The sequence below is a fragment of the Prionailurus viverrinus genome, chromosome D1 (assembly GCF_022837055.1).
Source record: "Prionailurus viverrinus isolate Anna chromosome D1, UM_Priviv_1.0, whole genome shotgun sequence".
NCBI classification, from domain to species: Eukaryota; Metazoa; Chordata; class Mammalia; order Carnivora; family Felidae; genus Prionailurus; species Prionailurus viverrinus.
This window is the reverse complement of record NC_062570.1, coordinates 76238547-76257195: the sequence shown is the minus strand read 5'-3', so window position 1 is coordinate 76257195 and position 18649 is coordinate 76238547. Positions and strand designations below refer to the sequence as shown.

Sequence of the window (18649 nt, the reverse complement as noted above, 5' to 3'; positions counted from 1 at the left end):
CATGTGCCTGTTGGCCATCCGGATGTCTTCTTTACAGAAGTGTCTATTCATGTTTTCTGCCCATTTCTTCACTGGGTTATTTGTTTTTCGGGTGTGGAGTTTGGTGAGCTCTTTATAGATTTTGGATACTAGCCCTTTGTCCGATATGTCATTTGCAAATGTCTTTTCCCATTCCGTTGGTTGCCTTTTAGTTTTGTTGGTTGTTTCCTTTGCTGTGCAGAAGCTTTTTATCTTCATAAGGTCCCAGTAATTCACTTTTGCTTTTAATTCCCTTGCCTTTGGGGATGTGTCGAGTAAGAGATTGCTACGGCTGAGGTCAGAGAGGTCTTTTCCTGCTTTCTCCTCTAAGGTTTTGATGGTTTCCTGTCTCACATTCAGGTCCTTTATCCATTTTGAGTTTATTTTTGTGAATGGTGTGAGAAAGTGGTCTAGTTTCAACCTTCTGCATGTTGCTGTCCAGTTCTCCCAGCACCATTTGTTAAAGAGGCTGTCTTTTTTCCATTGGATGTTCTTTCCTGCTTTGTCAAAGATGAGTTGGCCATACGTTTGTGGGTCTAGTTCTGGAGTTTCTATTCTATTCCATTGGTCTATGTGTCTGTTTTTGTGCCATCAGTGGGGTTTGTTTGTTTGTTTGTTTGTTTTGACTGCTACCTCTGCACAATGCTGGGTGAGACAATGACATACATCTCTGGGGCCCCAGGACTCACTTTGGCCCATCCTATATCCATGGGGTTGGATGATGAATGAAAGGATGAGGAGGAAAAGAGAAAAAGAAATCAGATGGAACACGATGGTACAGCCTTTGGGGACAGCCAGGACATATCACTTAATAAATAAAGCAAAGGGTATTCTGTAATAGTTATGTGACTCTTTGTAAAACTGCAGGTAGAAAAGAAGAGATTTTGCTTTGAGAAGCAGCTGGTATGCATAAATGAAGCATTCTGAAAAAAGGTCTCATTTCTCCAATACCTTAGCCATTCTGGTATATGGACAGATTAAAGAGTTTTCATTGCATTACCTTTGCCTGTAAAGAAACCAGTCTTAGTGAGGTGGTACTTCTAGCCAGATTAATCATGCTTACTCAATCCTGATGGAAAAAGTAAATTCCATCTATCAATTCTCACAATCTGAAATCCCCCTTACCAAATGGATGTTAAAAATAGGGGCACCTGGGTGGCTCAGTCAGTTAAGTATCCCAAAACATTAGGTGCTTTAGGATTTTTAGAATTTCTGAATGCCAATATTCACGATGGCTTCTGCCAGAGCACAAGTCAAAGGAAATCTGAACTGAGAAAGATTACTTCCTTGTAGGTTATTACTCCAGGGATAACTGCCTGAATCAAAGAGGAAAATACCTGGTCAAACTCATTTACTATCACAGTCTAATAATGCTAATTGGCAGCCTCTAAGATAAGTCCAAGGAGAACTCCCCTGACATGTCTAATCAAGAGTCCACTATTATTGATTATTTGATAAATAAACCATTTTTATGCTTATTGCTGTGCTTGAGATAACTATTTCAGTCCTGCTTGAGTGTGATTATTTCTCTCAGATTTATTCTGCCTCTTGGCATTAATGATTTCAAGCATGACCCTATTCCCATCTAGAATTAAATTATGATTGTAATACAGCTTAAGAATTTCAACACTCTACTCAAATTATATTTAAGAACAATATGATGTGCTAATCCTTTTATAATATAACTCAACTGGCAGATTTAAAATCACCATTAATGATTTTTTAAAATGCCAACTCAGAGGCACTATTTATTCCATGGCTTTCAAAGGAGGATCAAGCAGAGGAATTTCTATCCACTCTAAGGACAAGTTATATTACTCAACTTCAGAGTTTTTTAATTTGTGGACTTTGGCATCCTCTTTGAGTAGGTTTAAATAATGTTTTAATACTGCAGGTATTTCCTCTACTCAATGAACATACACCTCGAAGTTAATAAGAAGTGGGAAACGTGTCTTTTTAAAAAATTACGTTTTCTTGCACCTGGGTGGCTCAGTCAGTTAAGTGTCCAACTCTTGATTTCGGCTCAGGTCATGGTCTCACGGTCGTGAGATTGAGCCCAGAACATAGCTCTGTGCTGGGTGTGGAGCCTGCTTATGATATTCTCCCTCTCTCTCCTCTGCCTCTCCCTTGTTCACGTGTGCTCGCTCGCTCTCTCAAAAAAACAACAAAAAAAATTTCTTTTCTTATGTTTTCAAGGAGAGAGTACAGAAATAGATAGAAAAGCAACTAAACATGGAAAATGAGTTGAAGAAATCCAGATTTTAAAAAGGCTAAAATCCTCTGGGGTCCAATTCAGAAGCCTAGACTCTGTGGTTGGGAAAGATGAAAGATAAGGGCAGGGGAGCAGAATCAAGTGAAAGTATCCAAAATTTTATAGGCAATGCGTAGGGTATACCTGGACTTATATCAAATCTAAACAATATTAGAATTAGACAGAATATGATACAACGCTTCCTTTTATAGGACAGTCCTATATTACGTACAGAATTAGTCACACAATGGGAAAATCTCAGGTAATTTAAATTACTCTGGAGAATGCTTAATAAAGTTTTATACTAGAGACTCATGTATAAATCAACCCTCAGTAAGTTCAATACAACCAGTTCTCCTGGCAATGGCACAAATCACCATTTCACAAATCACCTCTATATTTAAGCTACCAGTATTTGGCACATTTACTTCATCTATTCTTCCTCCACCTCCTTTTTTGCTGAGCTGTTTTTGAAACAAATGCCTGATAAGTCATTTCTCCCTTACATATGTACTTCAGTTTATATCTCTGAAAAATATGGACATTTCTTGTATAACTAGAATGCCCTTATCACACGTAACATAAGGTGAATTTAAATATGTTTCCCTCATTTATGCTTTGTAAACTGTTTTGGCTTATTATTATATTCCCAATGCCTCGTAGCTCTTAGCACATAATACTACTCAAAAACAGTTTCTGGGACTATGTGAAGAGATTTAAGTATCCTCACCACCATCTAAAACTAACTACAAAGGTTCAGGTTTCAGAGAAGAGTACAAAGTTCAGGACCATGCCTTAGATCATATGGTCATTTATATCAGGAGAAACCTAGAACTGACTGTAGAGATGGAATCACATAATTACAAATGTTCTCCCCTGCACATAAAATTTACTTAATTAAGCCTATTAAAATATATACCAGATGTCCCACTAGACTCTATGATGCAAGTTCAAGACAAATCTTACTATTTCTAAGCAGCACAGATGTGTTTTAATAATTAGTTTCTCTAGCTGATTAGCTTTGCAAGGTCAAAATTAGGTCAATTTACACCTAAAAGTACTAAGAACTGATTTAAAACCCAAGAATGAGTTTGGAATTAGCAGGTTTCTACTGTCAGAGATTTTTCAAGAGCCTTGAAAGAAGATTTAAATACACAATTACAAAGAAATAGGTTCATCTAAAGTTTTTCTGTAAGCTATTAGAAAAATTTAAAGCTTAATTAAAAAGTAAAATAACAAAAGAGTACTATTCAGTAAGGAAACACTGAAGTTTGAATTTTAAACATTTTAAAGTTTTATTTAATAACACTTGCATTGATAGGGGTGCCTGGGTGGCTTAGTTGGTTAAGCGTCTGACTCTTGGTTTTGGCTCAGGTCATGAACCCAGAGTTGTGGGCTTGAGCCCCACATTGGGTTCCACATTGAGCATGGAGCCTGCTTAAGATTCTCTTTCTCCCTCAGTCTCTCTCCCCTGCTTGCTCACTCACTCTTTATCAAAATAAAATAATAAAATAAAATAAAATTAAATTAAATTAAATTAAAAAAAGGTTTTAAAAATAACACTTGCATTAGCCTTAAAAACCTTTAACCCAGAGAAGAAAGCAGGAAAAGACCTCTCTGACCTCAGCCGTAGCAATCTCTTATTTGACACATCCCTAAAGGCAAGGGAATTAAAAGCAAAAATGAATTACTGGGACCTTATGAAGATAAAAAGCTTCTGCACAGCAAAGGAAACAACCAACAAAACTAAAAGGCAACCAACGGAATGGGAAAAGATATTTGCAAATGACATATCGGACAAAGGGCTAGTATCCAAAATCTATAAAGAGCTCACCAAACTCCACACCCGAAAAACAAATAACCCAGTGAAGAAATGGGCAGAAAACATGAATAGACACTTCTGTAAAGAAGACATCCGGATGGCCAACAGGCACATGAAAAGATGCTCAACGTCTCTCCTTATCAGGGAAATACAAATCAAAACCACACTCAGGTATCACCTCACGCCAGTCAGAGTGGCCAAAATGAACAAATCAGGAGACTATAGATGCTGGAGAGGGTGTGGAGAAACGGGAACCCTCTTGCACTGTTGGTGGGAATGCAAATTGGTGCAGCCACTCTGGAAAACAGTGTGGAGGTTCCTCAGAAAATTAAAAATAGACCTGCCCTATGACCCAGCAATAGCACTGCTAGGAATTTACCCAAGGGATACAGGAGTACTGATGCATAGGGGCACTTGTACCCCAATGTTCATAGCAGCACTCTCAACAATAGCCAAATTATGGAAAGAGCCTAAATGTCCATCAACTGATGAATGGATAAAGAAATTGGGGTTTATATACACAATGGAGTACTACGTGGCAATGAGAAAGAACGAAATATGGCCCTTTGTAGCAACGTGGATAGAACTGGAGAGTGTGATGCTAAGTGAAATAAGCCATACAGAGAAAGACAGATACCATATGTTTTCACTCTTATGTGGATCCTGAGAAACTTAACAGAAACCCATGGGGGAGGGGAAGGGGGGAAAAAAAAAAAAAAAGGTTAGAGTGGGAGAGAGCCAAAGCATAAGAGACTGTTAAAAACTGAGAACAAACTGAGGGTTGATTGGGGGTGGGAGGGAGGAGAGGGTGGGTGATGGGTATTAACGAGGGCACCTTTTGGGATGAGCACTGGGTGTTGTATGGAAACCAATTTGACAATAAATTTCATATATTGAAAAAAAAAGTAAATAAATAAACAAACAAATAAATAAATACAATTAGTATCCTAAAAAAACAAAACAAAAACCTTTAACACAAAGACTTGTTTTGACTCCATTGAAAGCTAAATATCAGTGCCTCTTAAATATATCTTTCTACCATTTATCAAGTATTTCATTTAAAAAAAAAAAAGGGGAAAAACCAAAATGAGAATTGGGAAGCAACACAGGATTTATTTTTAGTTCATGAATTTGTTTATGTTCATTTTCTTTTCTTAACTTTCAAAACTCTTCAACATGTAGGCCCAGATTTTCCAGACGGCTTTTAAAAACAACATATACTTCTGTTTCTACTTAGGATTAGAGGTTTGCAAAAGATCTTCACTATGACATAACAATAACAAAAAAAATGCATTGGCAAAGCTAAATCATCATATTTTTCATTAACCATCGAAGAGCCGTGCATGCAAAGAAGTCTAGGTAAACTATTTTCAGAGAGGAATGAGCCAGCTCTCCTAGTTGAGGAGAGAGAAGCAGTGGCTTTCATACCTAATGGCATTTACCCAATGCTAGGCCCTGGGTGGGAAAAGGAGCAAAAATACCAGAGGCACAGCAACTTAGCTGGGACAAGGGGAACCCAACCAATTTTAACGGGCGGGTCTGAGCTAGCATGGTGCACTAGAAACCAGAAGCCTGAAAGGCAGAGCTAGCAAACCAAGAAGGTGGATGAAGCTGGTGGTGGTGCTGCAAAGCTGGCAGAGGTTTTCTTGCAGTGCTTGGATCACAAAGCCAAAATCATCTGCAACCACACAATTCACTGTCACCATTAACATGATATTACCATTCAACTCTCTGCTATTCCAGAAACTCTTGCCCAGGAAGATGAGGTAGTTTCAGGCACCTCAAGAAAACCTGTTTATATGAACAACAGACCTTTCAACTAATCCTGAGAGCAAATACCCTCTTCTTAGGAAGAGGCGGCTCAACTAGACTTTATTCTTCAAGATTCACTTTGAAACTCACCTCTCACTGGGTCTACCAATTCTTAGCAAGGCCATGAGCCACGCCAAATCCATGTCAGGACCTTTCCTCTCCCTGGTAAACCCTTGCTCTGCATTGAGAGATCCACTGCAAATCAGATTTCTCAAACCTCATAAATATCCTGACTTTGTCTTCCTCCCTAAACTCAGCTGTATTTCGATGGCCTTCCCAGGAAGTTTGTGAGAGGAAGGGGCCTGATCCTGTGCCCAAGACTTTGGAAATTAACTGCAGTGATACCCAGCCCTAACCAAGCTCAATTCCAGATTAGATGAAAGGATCAGCCCCACCCCCCAACAATCCTAGCTGCCAGACAGAGATAAGTGGAAGACCTTCTAGAAGAAAATATTACCTATCTTAGTCTGTACTGTCCTTTCCTATAGTGACTACCACAAAATATAAAATTATGAAATATAAGAAGAAACAGCAAAATGTGACCCATAATCAAAAGAAAAAAAGCCACAGAAGTAGAATCACAGTTGGCTCAGGGAAGTAGCAAATGGACCTTAAAAGAATGATTATAAGTATGTTAAGGAAACATATCAACTGTATCAAATATCAATATCAACATATCAATCCTTACATGTCAAAGATTTATGTGAGTACGTAACCTGAAAAAATCATCCTAAAGTTTTCATTTTTAAAGTAAACAAGTCATTTGTATACAAAAGGCAAGATGAAAAGTCATTTAATGTATACTAGGGTTATGAAAAAGGATGCTTGGCTGTAACTTTAAGGAGCTTATAAAGACAGATGCCAATATAAATGCTGCTGGGATACGAGGGAGAGAATATTACACAATTACAAAAAAGACATTAAAAATAAACTAGAACTCACAACATAAACCATATTAGTTCTAAATTGTATGGCTTTAAACCATTTGCTTTTGAACACTTACAAACTTTCCATAAAATTATGGGCCTTATTGTTTATTTACTACAAGGTTAGGCAGCTGCTATGATAGAAAGTCAGTTGCTAACTAAAGTTTATATCCCATCATAAAAGCAAAGGCAATGTGGCCTAAACTGTCAATAATATGATACATAAAAAATGCTCAGAAAATTGCTATGTATGTGCTACTAGTATTCAGAGGAAAATTATCCTGTAACCAAGACCCAAGACATTTACGTATGAATATCATATGTTAAATTCCCCCCAAAACACAAAAACCGGTTTGTTAATGCAAAACACTACAATAAAACTGCTATCAAATTTCTTCTGTGGTATGTGTATGTGCCTGTGTGTGTTGGTGGTGAAGACCACAAAGAAAAGATGTTTTCTATTAAGGGTTCTAAGAAACTTGAGAAAGCCATCTAAAAACACTATCAGTCTACAGCACACATGCTTTTGAAATTAAATGCAAAGGGGGTGTTCTTAGCATCTTGTTAGTTTGAAAAATCCAATTTCCTCTAATATTTTAATTAGGCTATAATTTTGGAATCTCATTAGAAATACATGGTTATGCATTTATTTAAAATGGGCTTAACTACTCGGAGAGATCATCCATCTTACTTTCTAGCTATGCATTCAAGTTTTAAGCCCAAGAAAAGAAGTATGTATTACGTTTGAAGGTTTGTACTTAGCAGTATAAAACCAGATAAATTTTTCTTCATTCTATCTAAAAAAGCCACACCTCTTCCCTCCCCAAAGTAACTCTTTCCATCTTTTTTGCCAGGCATCGCTTTTCTTTAGTATTTTCACTAACTCTTCTTATAATATAAAGGAGAAACAAAGTTCCAATTAGGCACGCATCCTTTTTAATACCTTTGTTATGGATTATTCCCAAGTAACCAGGCGAATAATCTATCTATTCAAAAGTAGCCTTAGAGACTAAGCTTGCATAATAGCTCCAGATGGTTGGTAGCAAAAGAGTATAAGGAGCTGGCACCACCTCAAAGAACAGAAGATAGTTGGAGTAGATATGGATGGACAGTTGGGACTCTACAAATAATGAAAATGTAATAAAGGCACCACAGGCCACAAAACCTTACTCGTGCCAGGCTCGTGTTAGGATAAGCACGCTGGGAAGGAAGGAAAGTTCCCAAGAAGTGTAGATGCTTGACCAAATAACGATACATTTACTCTGAAAGAGTGAAGAAAAAATTTCCGAAGATCTACTTTTTCTCTGCAGCAAAGAGGACGATGGGATATGTGACTTATTTTATCATATAAATCTGTTAGCCCTATCTCTGAGGAAGAGTGCATTTTGATCACACTCTCCTTCTCTCTCCCTTCCAAGAACTGCTAGACTACAGGCCGAGAATCACATTTTTCGTATCTGTTTCATATGCAACACGGTTTAGATTTTACAGATCTGTTTCAAATGCAACATGCTACCTGGAATGCTTCCACATGTGGAATATCTCATTCCTAAGTTTCTTTATGTTCTTTAATAGTTTGTACAATCCCACCAAGGTGGTCTTCTGGGGTCAAGATATTTCAAAAGCAAAACATAGTGATTTATTTTTCTCCATCCATAAAATAGGAATATAAGTACCCACCTCAAATGGTTATTAAGAAGACCAAATGAAATAATGTTTTTAAAGTGATTAGCACATTGCCTGACATGCGAGTGTTCAAGGACTTAGACATTATCACCAAGACAGTTTATATTGACTAATTATTGACAGAATAATCTCAGCAGGGTTAACACTGAGTAAGTACTAGAATTTATATGTTTGGTACCTGGCATGCATCTAATACATATCATTTGAAACTATACATTCCTCTCAAGGTGAATTACAGACTGTTTTCAGCAGTGATCAGACATATACAAGTCCACTCCAATCTTCTGCCACTTTCTCATTTCCAGACTTTTACATTAAAATCATTCAGGCAAGTTGGAAATAAAAATATAAATCTAAAAGGTTCTTTACAGATATAAGAGAATAGTTTATTTTTTATTCATTTTTCTTATGGAACACTGTACAGGAACAAATGCAGCAAATACTTATTTGATATATTCCTTAATACAAAAGTTTTGATTACAATCTTTGTGTTAAACAGACTTTACCAGCTTTTTTTCATGTTTTATTTCTATTTTACTCTTTTAAATATACATAATAAAACAAAGATAATTAACAGATACATACAAGTTCTTTCAACATAAAGTTTCTTGTACTCTATGGCAAATAATAGGAATAGAAAATAATTCTATATATGCATTGTGAAACTCTTTCTGTAGCATTAACACTACTGCAGCTAAAACTACTTTCTAAGGCTTTTTAATTGCTAGGGTACAACATGACCTATGTGTAGCCAAACAGATATGTTGACTGAAGATCTGTAAGGAGGAACTGGACAGCATGAGCTGGGCCGGGGGCACAGGAACAGGATGATAGTGAAGAGTTTTATTCACCTGGGATTGACAGTGGTGGCTACCACTTACTGAGTGGGCCAGGGGCACTAGGGCTTACAGGGCCTGAAGTGGCGGGGGCAGCTTTGTAGCAGGCTAATTCTCAGATGTGGTTTCAGAGTATTTTCTACTGAGGCACCTGGGTGGCGCAGTCGGTTAAGCATCTGGCTCTTGGTTTTGGCTCAGGTCATGATCTTACAGTGGTTCAGGAGTTCAAGCCCCTGTAACGAGCCCTGCTCTGGAGCCTACCTAGGATTTGCAAGATCTCCCTCTCTTGCCCTGCTTGTGCATGTGCTTGCGCTCTCTCTGCCTCTCAAAATAAATAAATAAACATAAAAAAAGAGTATTTTCTAGAAGTTCAAAACACAGTCTATTCCTTTACCTCTTCCAATGTGTCTGGGAATGATGTTATTTAACTCTTTAGTAAATCCCCTTCTGCTTTAACGAGTGATTTGGACTTTGTTGTCTGAAACTAAGAACACTGACCAATAACCCAAAAAATAGAGAACATTTTAAAAAACTCCATAAACTCATCTGTCTACATAATGTTAAAAAATATGCACAACTGAAAACAGCTTTTGAGGTCTTCACTACAGTTTTACATTTGCTCTACTTTGATTCATGCAAAGGACACTGAAAGTAGATTTGAAATAATATTACTTAATAATATTGGTAATATGGCATTTTCTATCTAAGAATTCCTTTACAGATAGATCAAATGTCATTAATCTAGAGGTCTTCTTTTTTTTTTTTTTTTTTTTTAACTCTCACGGATCACTAACATCAAAACACAGGGTAAATCTAAGAGTTAAAGCCTTCAGCCTATAATGTCAATTGACCAAATCATTTTAGTTACTAAAATGGACAATTAGAAAATCTGAGAGAAATGAATGAGAAGAATGAAATTTTGTTTTTATCAGTTAAATGAATATAATGATTGCACCCAAATCATAAATCTGGAATCTAGATATTTACCTTTTAAAAAATTGTAAAACCAACTTTAACAAAAAGAATTCCTCAAAACATCAAAGCACACTGTTAAACTCATTTGGATGTAAAATAATTATTGGATCAAAATAAACTGAGACAATTTTTAAAAAGCCGTAAAATATTTTATGTGTCAATGTTTCAAAAAATCAGGTTTAAGAGTCAAAATTAACATAACTATAATCTGTTTCACACAGTTCCTAACTATACAGTTTTCAGTGAATTTTTGTTTTGACAGACAGAGAACGAGTGGGGGAGTGGCAGACAAAGAGGAAGACAGAGGATCCAAAGCAGGCTCTGCACTCACAGCAGAGAGCCCAATGTGGGGCTTGAACTCACGAGACATGAGGTCATGATCTGAGCTGAAGTTGGATGCTTAAGTGACTAAGCCCCACAGGCACCCCCAAAATTTTAATTTTGTATAGGTATGATTAATATTTCAAAACCTATACAATTTTTTAAATAATGTATCAATATCGCCTATGTGAATTCATACTTTTTTAAGTAAAGGCCCACATTTTATTAATATTCTGAGTCTCCTGGAAAAAACAAATACTGTTATCTTAGTATTAATATACATTTACAAATTATTTAAGAAAAATATTTATATATTTTAATAACCCTTCCGGCTACTTTTTAGGTGCTTCTACAAATATTAACTCATTAATCTGTTTAATTAGTTTTTAAGATAGAAATTATTACCATTTTTCTTAAAGCAGTTGATTAGTCTGAGGTATAGATTACTTAGGTAGTTTAAATAAAGTAACAAACTAGTGAGTGGCAGAATCAAATGTGCATCCATATTTGTCTAACTTTTCTAATGCCCATACTTGTTCTGTTACACCATGATGCTTCTTTAAGGAAAGGTAAATCATCAGTTTATCATGTCTCATACAGGAATATAAAATATTATACCAAATAAACGTATTTTACTTCCATCTACATTGAGTGTTAAGAGTTATTAAGAGTTGTATGACATGAACTTCTGTCTATGAAGATAAAGATGCGTGTTCTCAATTAGTTACAAGAGAGGCAATAAAGAAGAGTCTATAAAAAAATCATTATGCAAACATGACTTTCTCCTCTGAACTAAACTAACTTTTTTGAAGTCTACTGACCTATCAAAACAGATCTGTTCAATAGCCTAACAAAGGCAAAGATAGACTGTCAAAGGCAATAGTCTTTTCCATTTATCACAAGTCTGGTAATTAATTCATTAGCCTGCCAATCAACTGTACTGCTAGTGAAATTTGTGAGAGTAGAATGAAACAGCTTACCGTGCACATGGATGTCTTTGTAATTTTCAGGGTAAAATCCGAAGAAAACTCCAAAGCTGAGACAGAGGTTGTATGGCAATCTATTTGCTACCCGTTAAAAAAGAGTAGAGGGAAGAATTTACTAAAATCGTGAAAACAAAACCAAAAACAAACAGATAAATATTTCTTCTTTTTTATGCAAAAAGAATTACTGTAAACAGATGTTTTGCAAGGTTTAATCATTCAAACCTCACTTCTGGGATTGTTTGCAAATTTAAGGGCTACTAGCACTATCATTTAGTTAATTTTTATTTAAACCAAATTAGTATTTTTAGTTAGACTTCTTGTACGAATACTATATATCAAATCATGGCTCTGATATGCTGTTAAAGTTTTTCTAAGATACATTCAAATACTTTCAAATACAAATTTTTTCCTGTGCTCCAACTAAAATCATTTTGTATACAACCAGTGGTACACATTTGCTATAAATTATGCATGATAAGAGTCAACATTTTCATAGGAAATGCCAACTTGGAAACATATGGTAATGAAAAGGATAAGGTGTTTTAGAATTCTATTTTGTAATTGGATTTAAAGTTTGTTAGATATTAGGAAAACGGTAACAGTTATAACCAACGAGCCAAACCAATTATGAAGGTTCCACTCAGGAAAAAAATGGCCAAAGAGCCTCATGTTCCTGTTCTGCCCTAGTTCAAGCCCTTCTTCACTTGACTATGGGGAGCGGACTATGGGGAGCGGTTTCAAGCCAGGGCAGTGAAACCAGAAGGGATGCTGTGGAGGCCTGACTTGCCATGAGCAGATTATGACACAGCATACACCATGCACAGGACTATATACTTGAGGCATTACCCTCTTTAAGAGAGCTTCAGAAAATTTAAAAGAAGTTACAGTTTGGTTGCCTGTTACTTGTAGAGGACTGTGGAACAGGGAACAAAATATATTTACCTAAACAAACAAATAAATGATTAATATTTAAAAAACAAAGAGAAAGGGTATGTGTACCTTTTAAACATCTTTGTTTTCAGTCTAAAAACTTCTATTTCAACTATTTATTCATAGTAGTCTTTGGCATTAAACAGAGAGATCACTGGAGACAAAAATTAGCCCCTCCCCCTAACAACTCTCCTTTTTGCTTAGCCTTGAGGCTGAGTTGGCTATAACTGTACATTCCTACCCTGAACCAAAAAATCCAAATAAATCTCTTACTATCAGCGTACCACAGCATTGAACAATCCTATAATCATTAGCCAGGCTATAGTTTTTTTTCTTAAAAGCTGAAAGCAATTTTAATCAGCTTGCTCTTGTTGAGAAACTTTACATAGTTATTACTCTATGCCAACTTTAAATATTTTACCTATTAAGAAAATTAACAAATATTTACTGAATATCCATTTTATGCAGAGTACAATTATTGATGCTATGAAAGTAACAGCGTGACTATGAAAAGCAGACGATGTTCTGAACCTAAAACTGAACTATATTCATTTATATCTAATTGAAGCAATATGACTTTTCACTGAAAATTTACTGTTTAACCCACGTAAATTTGACACAGCAAAATTCACAATAAAACTAGAGACTGACACTGTGAATAATAAGATTTTAAAACAGAAAAGGAATTAACCGAGAAATCTGAAGACAGTTGGACTTTAGTTTCATAGGCAAATTCACTGTTATTACTTAATCTGAAAAAGTGGAAGAAACGTGAATGTGGGAAGTTAAACTGTATAGAATATATGATATGAATGAATAATCTGGCTGTAAATGAGAAACTAGAATAAGGCCAGGGAGGTGGTAATGAAGCAGAAATGACTTTTTGTCTGTAAGCCCCTCAGTATAAGGAATTTCAATACAAACAGAAGTGATCCCAAAGGCTGATATAATCAACTCGTAAATATTATAACCTCAAGGTACATTAGACTGATTAATATAGGAAGAATAATCATAGTTTTGAAGGTCCAAACATAATATCAATATATTAATTTCGAATACTGAACTCATAAATGAAAACGAATAAAAACGGCAAGTCTGTTAAAATAAAATTGGTAAAAACACCTACCTTAATACTACAAGCATCGGAAATAATAGTCATTGGATCTAAAACTTCCACAACAGCTTCTGGAATAACTGCTTTCTTCATACAGGACATGTTGAAGCCATAAACATTATCCCAGAAAGCAATTCTATCAGCATGTTTATTCATATCACTTACTGCCACAAGGCTAATAGTGCAAATATCAGGGTACACTGTAACAGATAAAATACCCAACAATTTACCATTATCTCCCTTTATGGCAAGATATACTTTAAAAGGCTAAGTATAAACACCAAAATCATCAGTATGAATTATTAGCAATTGATTACTAGCGGTGGGGTATTAACATAGGTGTAGATCAGGGAAAACAACCAAGTTCCATCTTGTAATCTCTAAAAAAAAAATTCTGTATGGTAATGGCAAAATTAAAATAAGGTTCCTATTACAATAGTTAAAACAAGATGGCAGAATTAAATAAACATGAAAAGAACAAATTTATTAACATTAAACTTACAATATGCTGACTTTAAAAAGATACTAAATCTTTATACATTACTCTGAAACATACAGAAAGAGACATCATTTAACAATATATGGGACATGTAAAAAACATTATGATGGAATTTTACAGTTGTACAGAAGACCAGTTTATATTAACCTCTCTTATTTATTAAAAAAGGAAATATTTATGAACATCAAGAATGTGCCAGATAAGTTATTCTAATTTATAGACTGTGGATCCATGTCCATGTCCCTACTATCAAGAAACTTATATTTAGACAATTTTGATAAATAAATGGACAATTATTCATGATGTAATAAATACTAAGAAAGGGGAAGTATAAGGTACGGGGAAGCTCACAGCAAAAATAGTTAATTCATATTTGGCTATCGCAGGGGTGCAGGGATATTATGTAAAATAAGAACTGAAAACCACATAAGTTAGGAGTGGGGGTGGGAAGCAGTGTTCTAGGTAGAGCAAGCAGTGTGCATATAGGGTTACAATTAATATATGCTCTAGTTTAAGAGAAAGAGATATAAGGCTACAAAGATAATAAGGGAGTAAAGAAAACATAGCTGGATAAACCATGTTAGTAAAATGGATTTTATCCTAAGAATAATAACAAGCCTGTGAAAAATTTTACATAGGGTAGCAACTTGAGCAGATGTTGGTTTTAGAAAAGCCAGATGGAATATAATGTGGGGAATGAATGGAGGTGCAAGATTAAGACAGAGACAGAATAAGAGATAGTTGTAATAGCCCAGGCGATCTGAAGTAGAGTGACAACTGTGGGAATGGAAAGGGGTAGATACATACAGCTGACCCTTGAACAACAAGGGTTTGAACTGCGCGGATCCACTTCCACATGGGTTTTTTTTTTTTGATAAATACAGTATTGTAGTGTAAATGTGTTTTCTCTTTCTTACGATTTTATTAATAACATTTTCTTTTCTCTAGCTATTTTATTGTAAGAATACAGTATATAATACACATATCACACAAAACACATGTTAATCGACTATATTATTGGCAAGGCTTCTATCAACAGTAGGCTATGAGTAGTTAAGTTCTGGGGGAGTCAAAAGTTACACAGATTTTTGACTACACAGGGGGTGGGGCAGTTAATGCCCCTCACTCCAACATTGTTCAAGGGATATCTAGGAGGAAGAGCTCACAGGTTTTTAGTTTTAGCAGCTGGGCAGATTGTAGTAGTAACCATTACATTAGTGAATAAATAAGGTCAGATTCAAGAGGAATATGAAAGTCCAATGCTATGGGACAAATGGGTAAAAGTATCCAATAAGCAATTGAAAAGATGGGCCTGAAATTCAAGAGATGATCTGGGTTCAAGATATAAATTTGGGACCATCATCATATAAAGCGAAGTGTAAGTTATGCGAGCTCATGAGGTCATCTAGGGAGAGTACATAATCCATACCAGAATTTAAGGTACGTATAGAAGAAAAGGAGACTGGTAATAAACAGCTGAGAAGCTGGGGCCACTGAAGTAGGAAGAAAACCAAGAGAGTAAGTGTTAAGAGAAGGGAGGGAAGAGAGTAATTCAGGAAGAAACTCTATTCCAAGAGTTAAAAAGTCTGTATAACACCAAATTTAAAAAATAATATTGATTTGATTTTTTCTCTGGTAAGTAAATAACAAAGTTAACTTTGTCCTTCAAGTAAGATTCAGGGGATTCATGAATTAAAATATAAATCAAATTTCCTTATATCAATAAACTGAAAGCAAGTACGTATGTACCAAAGAAATGCACAAAAATAATTTCATGATTATTAACCAGCCTTCGGATTTAAAAAGCAGAGAAATAACCCTTCCCTCCCCCTAAATTTTGTTTCTATCCACAGACTTAGGAATTTATTATTCAATGACAGCAGCATTAAATTATTTTCCAAATAAAGCCCATGATAAGAGCTGTTGGCATCAAAGCAACTGCTCCTTTCAAGCCTGATGTGAGACATCCAGACAAAATACTTGGTGCTATGTCACTGCGAAGTTTCTCAAGTCATCCGCAAGGGGGCATGGGAGTTAGATGTGACAGCTGACTGGGCTCCAGCTGACTGCCATGTAAGGTGAGTTACTTCTACTCTCCTCCTTCACAGACATGGTGAGCCTCTTGACTGGGTTTAAATTCCTGATAATACAAATTCTTCAAAGAATCTGACTTTTTGTTGAATATGCTGAACCAGTAAGACTATCAGCTACGTGGAAGTATGTTTACTTACTCAAACCAGGTCCTTATATGAGAAACAATGAAGAGTTCAAATTTTACAGCAACTTTAGATATTTGGCAACTTCTTTAGATATCCTTTGGTGGACTTAATATGACAATCATACAAGTTTCCCACATTTTGCCCTGTAATTTTATACTTAAATAGGAATATAATAAGGGCACAGATCAGGGATCAGCAAACATTTTCTATAAAGTAACTATTTCAGGTTCTGTGGGCCATATGGTCTTTGTTGAAACTATTCATCTCTGCTGCTATACTGTGAAAGCAGCCCCAGATAATATGTAAATAAACGAGCTTGGCTATGTTCCAATAAAACTTTATCTACAAAAACAGGCAGCAGGCCAGATATGGATACCACTGATATAGACGTGGGAGAAATGGATGAGGGAGGTCATTATCAGGGCCACCATATTGTAAACCTTCAGGGAGTGTCATTCACACTATAGTCTATGGGAAACTGAATAGCCTTTGGAGTCGTGCAGTGCACAGACATTCAAATCACTACAGCCCACAGAGTTCTTCTATTTCAGGTATTATTAAAATCTTAGTGAAAAAATTTAAAATATCTTAAGTCTCTATATCAAGGCTGGCAAATTGTGGCTCGTGGGTCAAATTCAACCCCCTGGCTGTTTTTGTAAACAGTTTAGTGGAATAGTGCCACCCTCATTTATTTTCCTATGGTCTATGGCTACACTGTGTTCTAGTAGCAAAGTTGAGTAGTTGAGACAGTGACTGTATGGCTTACGAAGCTGCAAATATATTATCTGGCCTTTTGTAGAAAAGTTTGCTGACCTCAGGCTCTGTATCAAGCAATAGGATATACTAGCAATACTACTCAGAAGTAAGGATAACTTCTTCATAAGGAAGAACTAGAATTTACCCCAATAAACTTGCAAATGTTTAAAAAATATTTTGGTACTAAGAAGAAGTAAAGAGAAATATGATTTTACTTTTTCTAGTATTGAGGTATATTTTTCAAGCTAATTATATTTCACAAAGGCACAGAAAAAATGTTTTTTGTATTTGTTAGCATTTGGAAATGAAATTATTTTTAATCTTTGTTAGTAAGAGCTATGAATATTCATAAAGGACCTGTAATCAATGTTATAGGTCAATCTAGTTCCATATCCACCTCCTCACAGCTGTCTAAAATTTTGGGCCACCTGCCAGAATCCTGACTAACCCTTTACCTTCACATCCTGACCCATTTGTCATTTGATTTTTGTCCGATAGAAGCATAATTGAATAATTACTCCTTCTTGTAGGTGAAATTAACAAAGTGCTGATTGGACAAAGCACCCTCTTACCAGACCATTTATAAATTCATGGCTTTGACATCTGTGTCCTTCTCGATTCACTGCCCAGAATTCATTTGTCACTAGAACAGCTCACATGGTGAACAGATAAAGATGGGAAATCCTTTATCCCTTAGAAATGCCTCAAAAACTTTGGGACACTAAAGGATAAGACTGAGATGCGTAAAGAAACAATTCCTAGTAAGCACTGGCATCACTGCATATATATTAAAACCAGAGAGTAAAAAGGTTTAGAAGGATAATAAGTCAAAAATAAACTATTCTTTTCACAATATACATCAACAACATGGAGAAAGATTTTAGTAAACTAATGGTCAATGACAAAATGATGATTGATATCCATCAAGGGACGTATACTACTAAGTTACTAAATGAGCAAATATCCTGGAGTTGAATAAGCTTAGAAATAAATTTCTAATTTATATAATATGGATATCTACATCCTAGCTTAGCTAGGCTAAAATGTAGCTGCAATATGCATTGAAAAATTATGTACTGAAAAAAGTAGAAAACGGTACTACTGTAGTATCACTGGACAAAAGAAAAGTAACAAATGTGAAAAACACAGATCTGAAGAGGAGGAAGTAGTGTATTATGGAAATACTAAAGGAAACTTCCAAACACTATGAACCATGGTCAGTGGCTGATTATGCTGAGATAAGCTATGTGAAAATCAAGTCTGAATAGTATGATGCCCAAATTCATTTTGAAACTTTTATAAGGTATAAACCTAACACTAACTTCATTTTACTAGCTATAGCTCATTTTACTATAAATCTACAGTTTACCAGATGTAACTCAGGAGAATTCACCTTTATTGAGCAACTACTTCATTTGAAGCATCTCATTTAGACTTTTGTCTGATTCTTTAAAGCTAGATCATAATCTTCATTTTACAGATAAGAAAAGTAAAGTTC

At 35.6% G+C, this 18649-nt stretch overlaps 1 protein-coding gene across 1 annotated transcript in view; it reads right to left on the bottom strand.

Annotated features, from left to right (window-relative positions):
- Positions 1-18649, bottom strand: part of PRMT3 (protein arginine methyltransferase 3) — a 136844-nt gene that overhangs the window by 34345 nt on the left and 83850 nt on the right. Inside the window, exons 12-13 of the mRNA XM_047877646.1 lie at positions 13690-13877; positions 11628-11714 (exon numbers count right to left, since the gene is read on the bottom strand). Of these exons, the coding sequence (XP_047733602.1) occupies positions 11628-11714; positions 13690-13877 (275 nt within the window). The remainder of the gene's footprint in view (positions 1-11627; positions 11715-13689; positions 13878-18649) is intronic.